At 40.1% G+C, this 12086-nt stretch overlaps 2 protein-coding genes across 3 annotated transcripts; one reads left to right on the top strand and one right to left on the bottom strand.

Moving 5' to 3' along the window:
* The first annotated feature begins 383 nt into the window (after positions 1-383).
* On the top strand, positions 384-1552 carry LOC148867582 (uncharacterized). The gene is made up of 2 exons (XM_088974769.1): positions 384-718; positions 840-1552. The coding sequence occupies exons 1-2, from the start codon at positions 632-634 to the stop codon at positions 1290-1292; spliced, it is 540 nt and encodes a 179-aa protein (XP_088830895.1). The 5' UTR covers positions 384-631; the 3' UTR covers positions 1293-1552.
* A 4224-nt stretch (positions 1553-5776) lies between these two features.
* On the bottom strand, positions 5777-10747 carry LOC148867581 (Fumarylacetoacetate (FAA) hydrolase family). Of its 2 annotated transcripts, XR_016109059.1 has the most exons (8): positions 10561-10747; positions 10026-10191; positions 8663-8715; positions 7633-7695; positions 7306-7356; positions 7075-7192; positions 6794-6909; positions 5777-6658 (listed from the first exon to the last, which is right to left on the bottom strand). XR_016109059.1 is itself a non-coding variant. In XM_088974768.1 (7 exons), the coding sequence occupies exons 1-7, from the start codon at positions 10720-10722 to the stop codon at positions 6135-6137; spliced, it is 729 nt and encodes a 242-aa protein (XP_088830894.1). In that variant the 5' UTR covers positions 10723-10746; the 3' UTR covers positions 5777-6134. The 2 variants fall into 2 exon arrangements, 1 of the variants encoding a protein (XP_088830894.1); XM_088974768.1 differs by lacking the exon at positions 6794-6909 and having other exon boundaries at positions 5777-6250; positions 10561-10746.
* Positions 10748-12086: the final 1339 nt, after the last annotated feature.

Here is a 12086-nt window from a genome sequence, read left to right as displayed (position 1 = left end):
CGGAGGTTACTTACTCGGTTACTCCGGATCTTGATACCAACGTTGATGGCATTCACGTGGTGGATGGTGATCACTCACTAAACATCAAACCCAAATAACATATGGGCTCCACTTCACTTGAATGGATCCTTGACGACTAAACAAAATCAGTAGTTTCATCTTAATTGGTTGGTCATCGCATCAAGTGGTCCACAGGTTGTGGGTGAGATCGTTGCAATATTGGGTCCCTCCCGTCCCACTTCTGTTATAGCATACCATCTTATGAGTCTGCTAAAGGGCATGGATCCCAACAACGCCATCATATTATTCTTTTATTTTATTCCATTTAAATAAAAGGGGGATAGGGGCATCTTTGGGATACGGAAAAAAAGAAGAAAGCATTAAGCATTTAGTAGGGGAGTTGAGTCTTGACTCTTGAGCCCCAAATACTACTTTTTACGGTTACTTTCTGACTCTCCTCGTTCCCGGTTCCCTCCCTCCCTCTTACTCCTTTTCTCAGTTTCCTCTTCTCTTTCTGTTCGGCACTTCGTTGCTGCAACAGCGAAAGGGTTGATAAAAAGAACGCAAAGAGATCGCGAGTGGGAACTAGGAAGGTGAAGCAATACATGTAGCTGAGAGAGGGAGAGGGAAAATGTCGAACAAGTCTCCGATATTTCCGATGCCGGAGCCTCAACATTTCAGCGACTACGGCTTCGACCCCCAAATCGATTATTTTCAGGTCATACTCTGTTTCTGTTTGTTTCTATCGTTGTTCCCTTTTTTTTTTTTTTAATCTTCCATTTCAGATCTTCCTACGATAATTAATGTATTTGTTTTCTATCTGTTTTCCGAAAGAGAAGATCTTAGAAGAAGCCCGGAAGCACAAGCGGGACAGTTTCAGATCCGTTGATGCTCTGCATTTCAAACTACAGAAGCCCATCTCGAAAGAGGACTCGAAGAAGAGCAAGAAAAAGAAGAAGAGGTGGTGGAGAAATGCTCTCCTTTTCTGGAAATGGAAGTGGACCGACGATGCAAGGCCCAGTGACGGCCAGGACGGTGTCTACCGCAGGAACCGGGTTTGCAGGGGAGCAGTATCTGGGCCACTATACGTAACAGAGAGCATAAGCGGGTCGACCACGCCATGCCGGACGAGCTGTCGTCCGACGTCGGGACTGCTCGCCGGCACGTTGACTCCGACACGTAAGGGGGAGGTGGAGATACCTTATCTTAGCCTGAGAGAGCTCAATATAGAGCAGCAGCAACCACACCATCGGTTCTCAACGTCGGCCATGCCTATCTACTTGGTCACTTAGCCTCTTTAACCGAATACTGACTACTGGTTGGGCGTTGGGGCCCGGGAGGGAGGGGGTGTTTCATTATGGGTTACTGTAGCAACTGAACTCCTGTTTGACTTGGTTCACTTGTCCTTTTTTTTGTTTCGTGGTAATCGTAGGCACTTAGACAGCAAATTAATGCTGGAGCCTGGAAATATAAAAAAGGTTTGATTGATACAAGACTTGAGCTATGCAAATACCTTCTGTAATCTGAATGAAAGAGAGACATCTTTCAGGGATGGGGGGATGCTTTGGTCTTTCATTATCTATCATTCTTGTCGTGTATGGATTCCAATTCCCGATATTTTGATGCGCCACAACTCGGAAAAAGGACCACACCATCCGAGTTAATCCGATGGTCGAGAAGCACGGCCCAAAATAAAACCTACATATCTAAACAATAATGAATAATCGGAATCACATGGTCCTTGTTTATTCATTATTGGCACGAGATGCTGCGAACTGGGTGGGTCCAACTAAACTCTTAACACTAGATGAATCCAAACCCCCCCCCCCCAATGATTATTTATTACATAAGTCCAAAATTCGAACTTGTATATGACTGAGCCTATCTCAGTAATCACCAATTTAATAAGCCTTAATCTCTTTTTTGACCTACTTGAAAATACCTATATTATCCCTATTTAAAACAAGTGTTAAGAGAAAACTTAATTCAATGAGTATTTATTTATCAAATAAACACGCCCAAGTTGTAGAGTGGATGGGGAGGGGGAGGGGGAATCTACAAAATTGAGTTGGGTGGATAGGTCCAAGGGTATGAAAGGCAAAGTCAATTTTATGCTAAACTCCAAAATAACGTTTTTGTTTGGGTATATAATTCCAAAATAACGTTCGGCGGTTCAGCTTTAACGCGCAATCAAGATTTCGACCGTTTGCCCAGCCCCACTCTTTTAGAATTTAGGGTTTGCCTCGTAAATCAAAATATCCGTTGGGCGAGAGAGAGAGAGGGAGAGAGAGAATCCGAATGTCATTTCGGAGACTTGGGCAGGGTTGGAAGTTGGAAGGATGCAGATGGATGGACTAATCGTGACAGAGGACAGGAGGAGTCACTGCGGTTCCTGCCACCAAAGTCGAAACCTGAATTCTATTTGTTTCCGAGTTCCCACCGTGTACACATGTACATGGTGGGCCCAAATCTTCGTTCTCACCAAAGTGGATTCTCTCTCTCTCACCTCAAAGTCCCAAACTCAAAGGGTGGTCTCGTGGTGAATCCAAATCGTTGGATTTGGATCACTTGCCTCCAAGCTCTAATCACGACAGAATCCACCCGTCTTGAGTGGAGTGGTGGTCTCACATCTGACATGGTCTACAACAATTGTCCATTGAATCTGGGCTAAAATGTTTTTTGGCCGTGTAACAGCATGGCCGCATGGGCTAGCAATCGTACTAAGAGTGTGATTCAGGACAATAATGCTGCAATTCATGTGGAGGACTGCAATTCAAATCGAGCTTTAATGGAAGAATTCGGCCTTCATGTCAATTAGGTTCTGTTAGAGTTCGATTCTAATTAAGGTAAATTTGATTAATTATTTGAATTTTATCTTAATCAATAAAAAGCCTCTCAAAAGTTCGCAAGTCTTGCTTGATTTATAAATTGTAAAAATATATTTTAAAAAATATCTTTTTATATTTTAATGTATTATATATATCATATTAAAAATATATTCATTTACGAGCTTTTGAGTTGAGCTCAAGCTCAATGAATATTTAATTGAGCAAAACTCGAAACTGAAAAATAAAATTTGAATTGAACTTAAACTCCAATTAGAAGTTTAGAACTAGTAGTATTTTAGTTGAACCAAGCTAAGACATGTCCAAGTTTGGTTGGGCTCCACCCCTAGACAGGTGTGTCATATGGCAACACTATACTTAACTCTATATCAAAGTGTTTCCCAAATATCTAATCGCAAGTCTCAAGACTAACAATTGGTTAAAAGGAACTTTCTGTATCAAAAAATAGGAATGCAAACGGATCAGATCAGATTCGAATAAGGGAATATTTGAATCCAATCCAACACTATTAATGTTGGATTCGATCCGATTGGATCTGATAGGACTCAATTCGAATTCAAATCCTATCAATAAGTTGGATCTGATCCGATCCAACTTGTTTTCTTCACAAATTAATAAATTATTGAAAGAAAATTAAAATATACTAATTTAAATAAAATAAAAACAAAAAATACAAATACTTAATTATTTTCAGTATATATATATTGTTTTTATAAAAAAAAATAGTATAAAAATATATTTATAAATAAATAAATAACATATATATATGGGTGATCCCAGTCCGATTCGATTTCTGATGGATCCTATTATTCAATCTGATCTGAAGATCCAAACAAAGTGATCTGAATTCAACCACATAGGATTAGACCTTGGATCGGATCTGATCCAATCCATTTGCACCCCTACCGAAAGAATGCCTTTGCAAAGAGGAGACCTAATAGAATACACACTTCCCTCATGAGTCCCTGAGCAGATGCAATATTCCCACCTCCAAGAACCCTCTTCCAGCTTCCCTTTCCTCCTTAGATCCCCTTTCTCTACTGCGTTCGACCACTCACAATGGGACATGTGGCAACTTTCCAACCATGAACGCTATAACTAGTGTCTTCATGCGTGTGCATCAGAAAAGGGTGAGTGCCCTTGTACAGAAGCTCACAAGGACACGTGGCAACTTTCCAACTAGTCTAGATGGTACAAATCAGACCAATCCCAACCCTTTAGGAGTATCTTATAGAAGAACCAAAAGGAATTTTCTGTAAGGAAAAGGCCTTCAGGAAAGCTATAAATAGGAGGATCTACCAAAGAGGAGACCTAACAGAAATACAGAATACACACACTCCATGAATCTCTAAGAGGTTGAAATTGTTCCTGCCTCTCTAAGAGGAACTCTCTGCACACTTCCCTTTCCTCAGATCCCCTTTGTCTGCTACCTCCGACCATTCACATGGGAGCCATTCCGCTGTACTTTTGGCAGAAACCCTCCCAAGTGCCAATCCCCACATCCGCACACGGAGAACATACTTTTATATCAATGGTTCTGACCTGCCACGTAGCCATACATTTAACCATGTCAGATTACCAGTTAATTACTAAATTCACTCTCATTTCTGTGACATCAATTGATATTTTTGGTAAATACGATATATACTGATTGGTTATCAATTGAAAATTGTAATATGACCACCTAAACCAAGTGGAAAATGCTTAAGGGCACAGACTCATCATTGTTTATTCCTAGCACTTCATTTCAACTAATATCGTCATTGTTTATTCCAAATATGCTATTCAAAGAGGCTGAAGCAAACAACCTTTCAAATGATTTGGGCTCTTCAGATTTTTTCGCCAAACATGACTTATAGGTTGTCAATGTGAGACCCACCTTGGAAAGCCAGAAGCTACTGCATTTCACTCTCCCAAACAGGCATTGAATATCAAGAGAGCTGTGACTCCTGGTGTAGGGGGCTGTGCTGATACCGATCCTCCTGCCAACAGCTACATCGTCCTTAAAATCTTGTTGGTGACCCTGTCGTCCTTGATATCCTTTTACTTGTCGTTGGCTAGACTTTTAAATGAAGTGTAATCATCCTATATTGGTTCGAGGTAGGGTGATCATTTCCAACTTGGCTAACCCACAAAATTTTGGGCTTGGGCTTAGGTTCTGTGATCAGACCCAACCATATACATACATACAATTTCTATAATCAAACTTTGACCAATAAAAAACCCCGTGAATTTTGATGAATACCAGTGGATTGGTTACCACTTCTAACAATACAAATTCACAGTAACGTGATTCGTTGGGTCACTAGTAGACAATTACTCTTACCCTACACTTCTATGGATAACTCAGGCGGGTTGGGTTGGGTGAAGGTCAACCCAGGCCCAACTCTAAAGGTGACTCAGCTTGGGCCTGACCCAGCTTAACTTGAGCTTAACCCAATACAACTCGAGTTGGGCTCGGATATGAATATAAGATACTTTTAATCAGGTTGGGCCCACCCAAGTTGCACCCCGAATCATATCAAAGAACGTTCCCAACTGCTATGGCCAAAGTTTACCCAGGTAACCATGCGTAAGATCCTTGATATTCCGTCGTGACCTTAAAACAAATAACATTTTCAGGAAGGTGTCCGCAGTGCAACACTAGACTTGTAACCACAAGGACTAATACTACAATAGTCTTGACGCGTGTTATTATAACAGTTAACAAAAGCATTCTCCCTGCAAATAGTTAATCAAACTATTCATTTTACCTTTCTAACCACCAACCTACTATCCATGAGACCAATAGGCGTCCCTACAGAATTACCCAGAGTAGCAGTGTATGATCGACCACGTATGGTTCTTTGTAAATTTGATTTTAAAGAATGCCTAGTGATAAATAGAACGGTTCTAGCAATACGGATTCACAGAAACATGTCACCAGCAGGTGTGGTAAAAAAATCTTCATTAACTATAATGCCGGTGTCTGTGTCACCCATGAACCTATATGCTTGAAAACATGCCTCCTAACCTGACAATTTTGCAAAGAACCAGATCTCACCTAGCAAATTGGAAAGCTTGTACGAGATTAAATGGAATGACATTTGTAAGTTCTACGTTTTCTTTTCACCTGAAAATCATACAGAGTAAAGCTCTTATGAGGAATCCGTTGACTTACTGGTGAGTGTCGACTGTTGAGCCTTCAACCTCTAGACACAACTTATTTACTTCTCGTTTCCTTCATAGTACTTTAGCTCAAAGGGATCATTAAGTCTTTATGTAGAAGATTCTCATCTTACTTTGATCTTAGCAACTTCCTGGCTTTTGACGCTTCTTAACATCAAATTGAACATCTACAAGGCCTGTTATCCCAGCAGTAATCTTCTGGCCTGCTTTTACAGGGCCAACACCTTCAGGAGTCCCTGCATAGATAGAAATAGTTGCACAGCTAAGCAATTAAAATTAATAATAGACACCAGGGTTGTGGTTTATCCTCGTAAAAGGGGTCAGAAAATCAGCACGTGCATCTCGCATACACCTGCTATTCTGTGCCATTGGTTAGAAAATTGGAAGACAAAAATTTGTAGCACCTTAAAGGGCGATCATCATCATCATCCATGCCTTATCCCAACTATATGGGGTTGGCTACATGAATCCTGCTTCGCCAATCCATTCTCTTTAAAGTCATATCCCCTTCAATGTGTAACAAATCACTTCTAACTTCAGCAGTTGGTGGCCTTCTATGCACATGCCCAAATCATCTTAGTCTACTCTCTCATTTTATCAATCTTTTCTAGTTTTTCTACTCATCCATCTTAGCAGTCACATTTCTGCCACCAAGAGAATAAGGAAAAATGTAATTGGTTTTTAAGACCATGGGGAATAGCAAGCATTTATATCATATACTTATTTCTCGATATGTATTGACTTTCAATCAGGATGAAATCATGAGCATTGGTGTTTACCATGGTCCTAGGCACCAACTTAGCATGACCCCTTAGTGTTCATGTTATGGTGGGATACTTCTTCAGTATGTTATATACCATAAGAATCACAATTTCCTAAGCAATTGGGTAACGCCCTACAAAAAATTATATTTGCTTTTTTAGGTCAGAAAAACTGATAAAGCAAAGAGTCATGATTGATACCATAATTTAAAAAAACACCTTAATGTTAAAGTGTATATTTTATTTTAATTTTTGTGGAATAGGACCGATGGGTAAAAGGACTGAAGCTCACATAGTACCTGTCAGTATGACATCTCCTTCTAGAAGTGTCATGGTAGAGCTTATGTGGCTAATGAGAAATGGGATCTTAAACATCATATCCTTGGTGCATCCCTTCTGCCTGATTTCTCCATCCACCTGAAGCGAAATGAATCACTGAGTTCTCTAACATCTCTTTGATAACCAAAAGAAAATAAGACATTCACAAGATGCAAATAAAAGAAAGTGGAGCAAAATTGGACTTTTAGAACCTTTAGCCATAACTCCAAGTTGTCGGGGTTTGGCACCATTGACTTGGGCAGCTGCAAAGAATTCATAAAGTATGAGCCTGTCAAAATGTTATATTACACCATCTATTTGATTGTATGAAACTATGTCTAGAATCCTTAGACATTTAATATAGAGATTGTATGATTTGAGAGAATAAACAAATGTGAGACTAGAATTCTAAAGCTCATTAATTCCTTCACATAAATAGGATGACAAACAAAAAGCTTGGTCCTTATTGTCTCATTCTGATCTCAATCTGATATTTGGTTAAAAAGACTTAAGGACAAGATCTGAGTTTGGTTTCTTACAACTGAACTGATTGGAGTGAAGGTGTCCTGCCCTTTAGCCACCGTCCAGGGCAGACCTGCAGACTGATACATAACATAATAATACAAAAAAATAACATTAATAAAGTAAACAAAATAAAATAAAATAAAATAAAATAAAATAAAAAGATAGTGATCTCTATAGTAGAATAACACAATTAATAAAAAGGCCACTAAAGGCCATTACCCAATGTTGGTCCCAGCCATCTGGGGATCTTGGGAGGGGTGGACTGTGATACGGTCCTAACCTTTGGCATTTCTTTGCACAAAGTGGCCACTCAGACTCAAACCTGCATTCTCATGCTTGACAGCCCAAGGTTTTACCATTACACCAAGTAATGTCCCCTACTTAATTAATCAAAAATCAAAATAAGAGATAAATATAAAGCAAAAGTTTATCCTGGTCAACAACTTAAAGACAACAACATTTAATCATATAGTTCTTGTTTAACTCTTTATCAACTTATAGTGTTATATGTTGCATCTCAAGCAAAGAACATCTGCTGCCCTGCATATTTATATTTTCCATAAATGCATCTATGCATGTAATTAAGGTTCAATATTAGTTTCGAGGGAAATTTCAATCCTTAAAAACTAAAAATTCTATGAGGAATTTCAGAGGGAATTTGCAACAGTATAAAATTTTCAGGTTTGAAGGATGTATTAAGGGAAATGGATTTTTTTTCCTGTGGAATTAAAAGATTTAAAGTTTTTAACATATACATGATTAATATTTAATAAACAACTATTACAAAATAATCATACAGAATGAGTATCACAAGTCTGAGAAATAAAAGTTCCCATTCATGGTGATATAAAATACAACTTAACATCAAATAATATCCATAAAAATGTAAATATCCCTCCTTTTGCCAAGATTCAGCATGATAGAATATAGATTTTTTTAACTTTATGAGAACACACAACCAAACTTGATTGAGAGAACTACTGAGGATAATAGATGTAGGACTATCTAACCTTTTACTAATGGGAAACATATCCAAAGATATACCTTGGCAGAAGATTGGATTTCCCTTGCAGTCATATCCAAACCAAGCGCATAACCTAGAGGATTTAAAAATGGGGAAGGGGGATCAATTTCATACATAATATGCTCTGGAAAAAAATGGAAACAAAAATTTTAACAGCAATTTCCAAACAATGTGGATGACCATACATAAGAAAAAAAAAAGAACATGTGGCTGAATGGAAAAGAATGATAGTGAGTGAGCTTATATATTCATAAAGTGCACGCTTGTCCATATGGTGAACATGGTATGTGATTCAAATGAGTTCGGACTAGCTTCACATGATGGCTGTGTTAGAGGCTATGCAACCAATAATAATGCCCACATCAGCCATAAAGTGTATATGTCCCATAACCACTCATTCTATCACTTCACATGCATGGCTTATGTGGGGCATTATTATTGATTACACAGCTGTCAAGTGTAGCTATTCTGGGCTCAATTCAAAACTGTTAAATTGAGAATGATTTTAGGATTGAGATGCACTGATGAAGTAACATATATTATGATAGTTGCCAATAAAGCCAACTTAGTAATGGAAGTTATACAGAATCAAGTATATTCTCCACTTGTATCATGTTAATGCAGTGTATAAATTACACTGTTTTTGAGTCCCCAAATAGGTAAATGGCCATTGCACAATATTGGTCCCAGTTATATGGGATCTTGGGAGGACTGGACAGGATGCAGACTTAACCTTTGGCCATTACCGAAGTGGTTGAACTGAATGACTTCAGTTTCAGCCATTAAGGAGCTCACAACCTCCTTAACAGCTTATTCACTAAAAGACAAAGTGATAAGCCATTCAGTTCAACTACCTCAGCTTTTATCAAACAGCCCCAAAGATGGTTTGGTCATATATGGATGAGACCATCTACATCACTAATAAGAAGAAGTGATCTGTTATAAGTTGAAGACTTCAGAAGATATATAGGTAGAATAAAAAAATGACATGGGTTGAAGAGGTAAGAAATGATTCAAGGTTCCATAACTCGACAAAAAACATAGCACTGAACAAAGAGGAATGATGCAACAGGATTCATGTAAACTAATTTGCTTCCACTAAAGGGCTCTCCACCAATATGTATGAATTTATTTTTTTAAGGCAGAAAACAATTGTCCCATCAGTAAAATTGTGGCAATTGTTTTTGTTTAAAAAAATAAAATCGTAGATATAGGCGATGATCCCCTAAAACTGACAAATAGGTAGAGAAAAAAATTTCAAGGTTTATAAAATGCCTTCCCAAGCGATGTTCCCCTGAACGCACACCAGTGGATAATTAGAAGTACACTTAGATTTAGATAACCCTTTTTCTGGAAAGAAGTCATGAGTTCTGATATACATACCTCCAACATAATCCATGGCAGTTGCCTCAGAAACATCACGAGCTTTCTGGCCGATGACGACCGCTAGCTCCACTTCATGATCCAGAGACTCCAATGGATGGGGAATTTCGATAGTACCCCCATTTTGCAGATAAGAAGAGGTGGGCTTCAAGAATAATACTGGCTCCTGGAGTAGAAAAATTTTCCATGAGCCATCTCGTGATTGGGTGATAACGATACAAGACCGACGGGCTCATTTTTTCATTTTAGGAAAAAAAAAGCGGCGCGTTCATCATAGTTCATTCAACCTAGATCAAGCTGAAGTCTTCGAAGAGGTAAACGATTATGCTGAAATTAAGGTGGGTTTCAACCTAAAAGAGGCTCTTAACAACTTAATTTCCTCAAAACATATCCAAACATAAACAGATTAATCATTTTCCAGAGAAAACATATTTCAAGTTTCCAACCTAACATTGCGTCGGTAAGCCGATATTTGGAGGAGGACAGAAGAGCAAGCATAGATTTGTGTGGAAGAAAGACTGAGAGATAAAGACACCTTTGGGACGGCGTTGCCGAGTTCTTTGGCATGAGCAACGTAGTTTCTACCGACGGCGACGATCTTAGTGCCCATGCTCAGAAGCTTCTGATAAGCGGAAGAGGGAGTTGCCATGGATACAGTTCCGAAGCGTCCACAGGGCGAAGGAGGACAGCTGATCATTGACGACGGAGGAGCCCATTTTTTTATTTAAATTATTTACATTTTATTATAAGAGGACACCGGATCAAGCCCGATGAACCGGAGCCCGGAGCATGACGTAAAACTCGACCGGACCAGGCTGGCCCAATCATCACCAATTGAGCAAGATCCCATCATCCCAATTCCCAGGTCCCCGCTAGGCCGCTACAACAAAGCAGAGATGCTACCAACTGAGCCACGCCACTACCCTGTCATGATCTGACACAGGTTTAGCCTTGCATATGCTTGGTGGGATTATGTTAAGGGACATCACCGGCCACTGACACTCAAGGGAGGCTTCGCATGCGACCCTGGCCTAAGCATGACCCTTCACCACGCCAGCCCCTTGCCTAAGCTGAATGAACTGTTCCATTGCCCATAGCGCACGGGTGTGTTCCGGCCCAATGGTTGCCTATCGTCATCGACACATCAGGTGTCTACATCATTGGCATATAGGAGTCCCTCTCATCGTCCCCCTTTAGCATGTAAGAGGCGCCTCCCATGGACTAACTAGAGCTAGCAAAGAGCCCCGGCCAAGCGAATTGAGGTCATGATCCAGTGCTACTGAACTTGGTGGAGCCATCTTATCGGGCAACTCCTATCCCTAAGCATACAAAAGGCTTGTCTTGGCCTGCCTTGGCTTGGACGCCACACGAGTTTCTTCCGCTGCACATCTACCCCTGTTACAGTTGGTATCAAAGCAAAAGCACACAGAGCCAGTTGAAGCGGTAATCTCGACAAGCAGCACATTGTGGGGTGCGGTCCCTCGGCACTTCTACTCGGGTTCAAGCCAACAACTCTCATTAGGCTTGGCAAGAGGCCATTCATTCATGTCCCCATTCTAATGACTCCAAAAGCAGCGCCCTTGTGGGGGCAAATGTTAGACAGTTTTGTATGCCCTTAGCTTTAATCAAAATGATGTACTTTATGAGTTTATTGTAAATGAATAAAAGTGCATATTTGATTCATGTTCCCTTGGTATGCTTCTGTGTAATACCCTTAAATTGGACACTTAATGAGACTCGTGTTAGTTTAGAATGTTCACAGCCAGTGGGTCGGTCTGGGGAGACCTATCCTGACAAGGCTGACACTGTGGTGCCACCAAGTCGATTGGGGTGGCTTGTCTCAGCTACCGGGGTGAGACCCTACGCACATACAATGTAGGATTAATTGAATCTTTGAACTGGACCAGATTTCCAGTATTGCCCTGGACCTTGGAGATTGATGGGCAAAACTGGAAAGTTACACCCGACCCCTAGACTCGATTATGATATTGCACTAAGTGTCAGATTAGGCTGTCTTTGATGTACCAATCAGTGAGATCCTTAGCGGGGGTCAAAACCTGG

Source organism: Nelumbo lutea, chromosome 3 (genome assembly GCF_056320005.1).
Source record: "Nelumbo lutea isolate HS-2025 chromosome 3, American lotus-T2T, whole genome shotgun sequence".
Lineage (NCBI taxonomy): Eukaryota > Viridiplantae > Streptophyta > Magnoliopsida > Proteales > Nelumbonaceae > Nelumbo > Nelumbo lutea.
This window is presented reverse-complemented; position numbering and strand designations above follow the sequence as displayed.

Excerpts from the sequence above, each read along its gene's own strand:
- LOC148867582 (XM_088974769.1), top strand. The coding sequence starts at position 632 with ATGTCGAACAAGTCTCCGATATTTCCGATGCCGGAGCCTCAACATTTC. Across the intron at positions 719-839 it reads CCCAAATCGATTATTTTCAG|ATCTTAGAAGAAGCCCGGAA; the intron begins GTCATACTCTGT and ends CCGAAAGAGAAG.
- LOC148867581 (XM_088974768.1), bottom strand. The coding sequence starts at position 10,722 with ATGATCAGCTGTCCTCCTTCGCCCTGTGGACGCTTCGGAACTGTATCC. Across the intron at positions 7,696-8,662 it reads AAATCCAATCTTCTGCCAAG|TCTGCAGGTCTGCCCTGGAC; the intron begins GTATATCTTTGG and ends GTTATGTATCAG. Across the intron at positions 7,193-7,305 it reads ACTTGGAGTTATGGCTAAAG|GTGGATGGAGAAATCAGGCA; the intron begins GTTCTAAAAGTC and ends ATTTCGCTTCAG.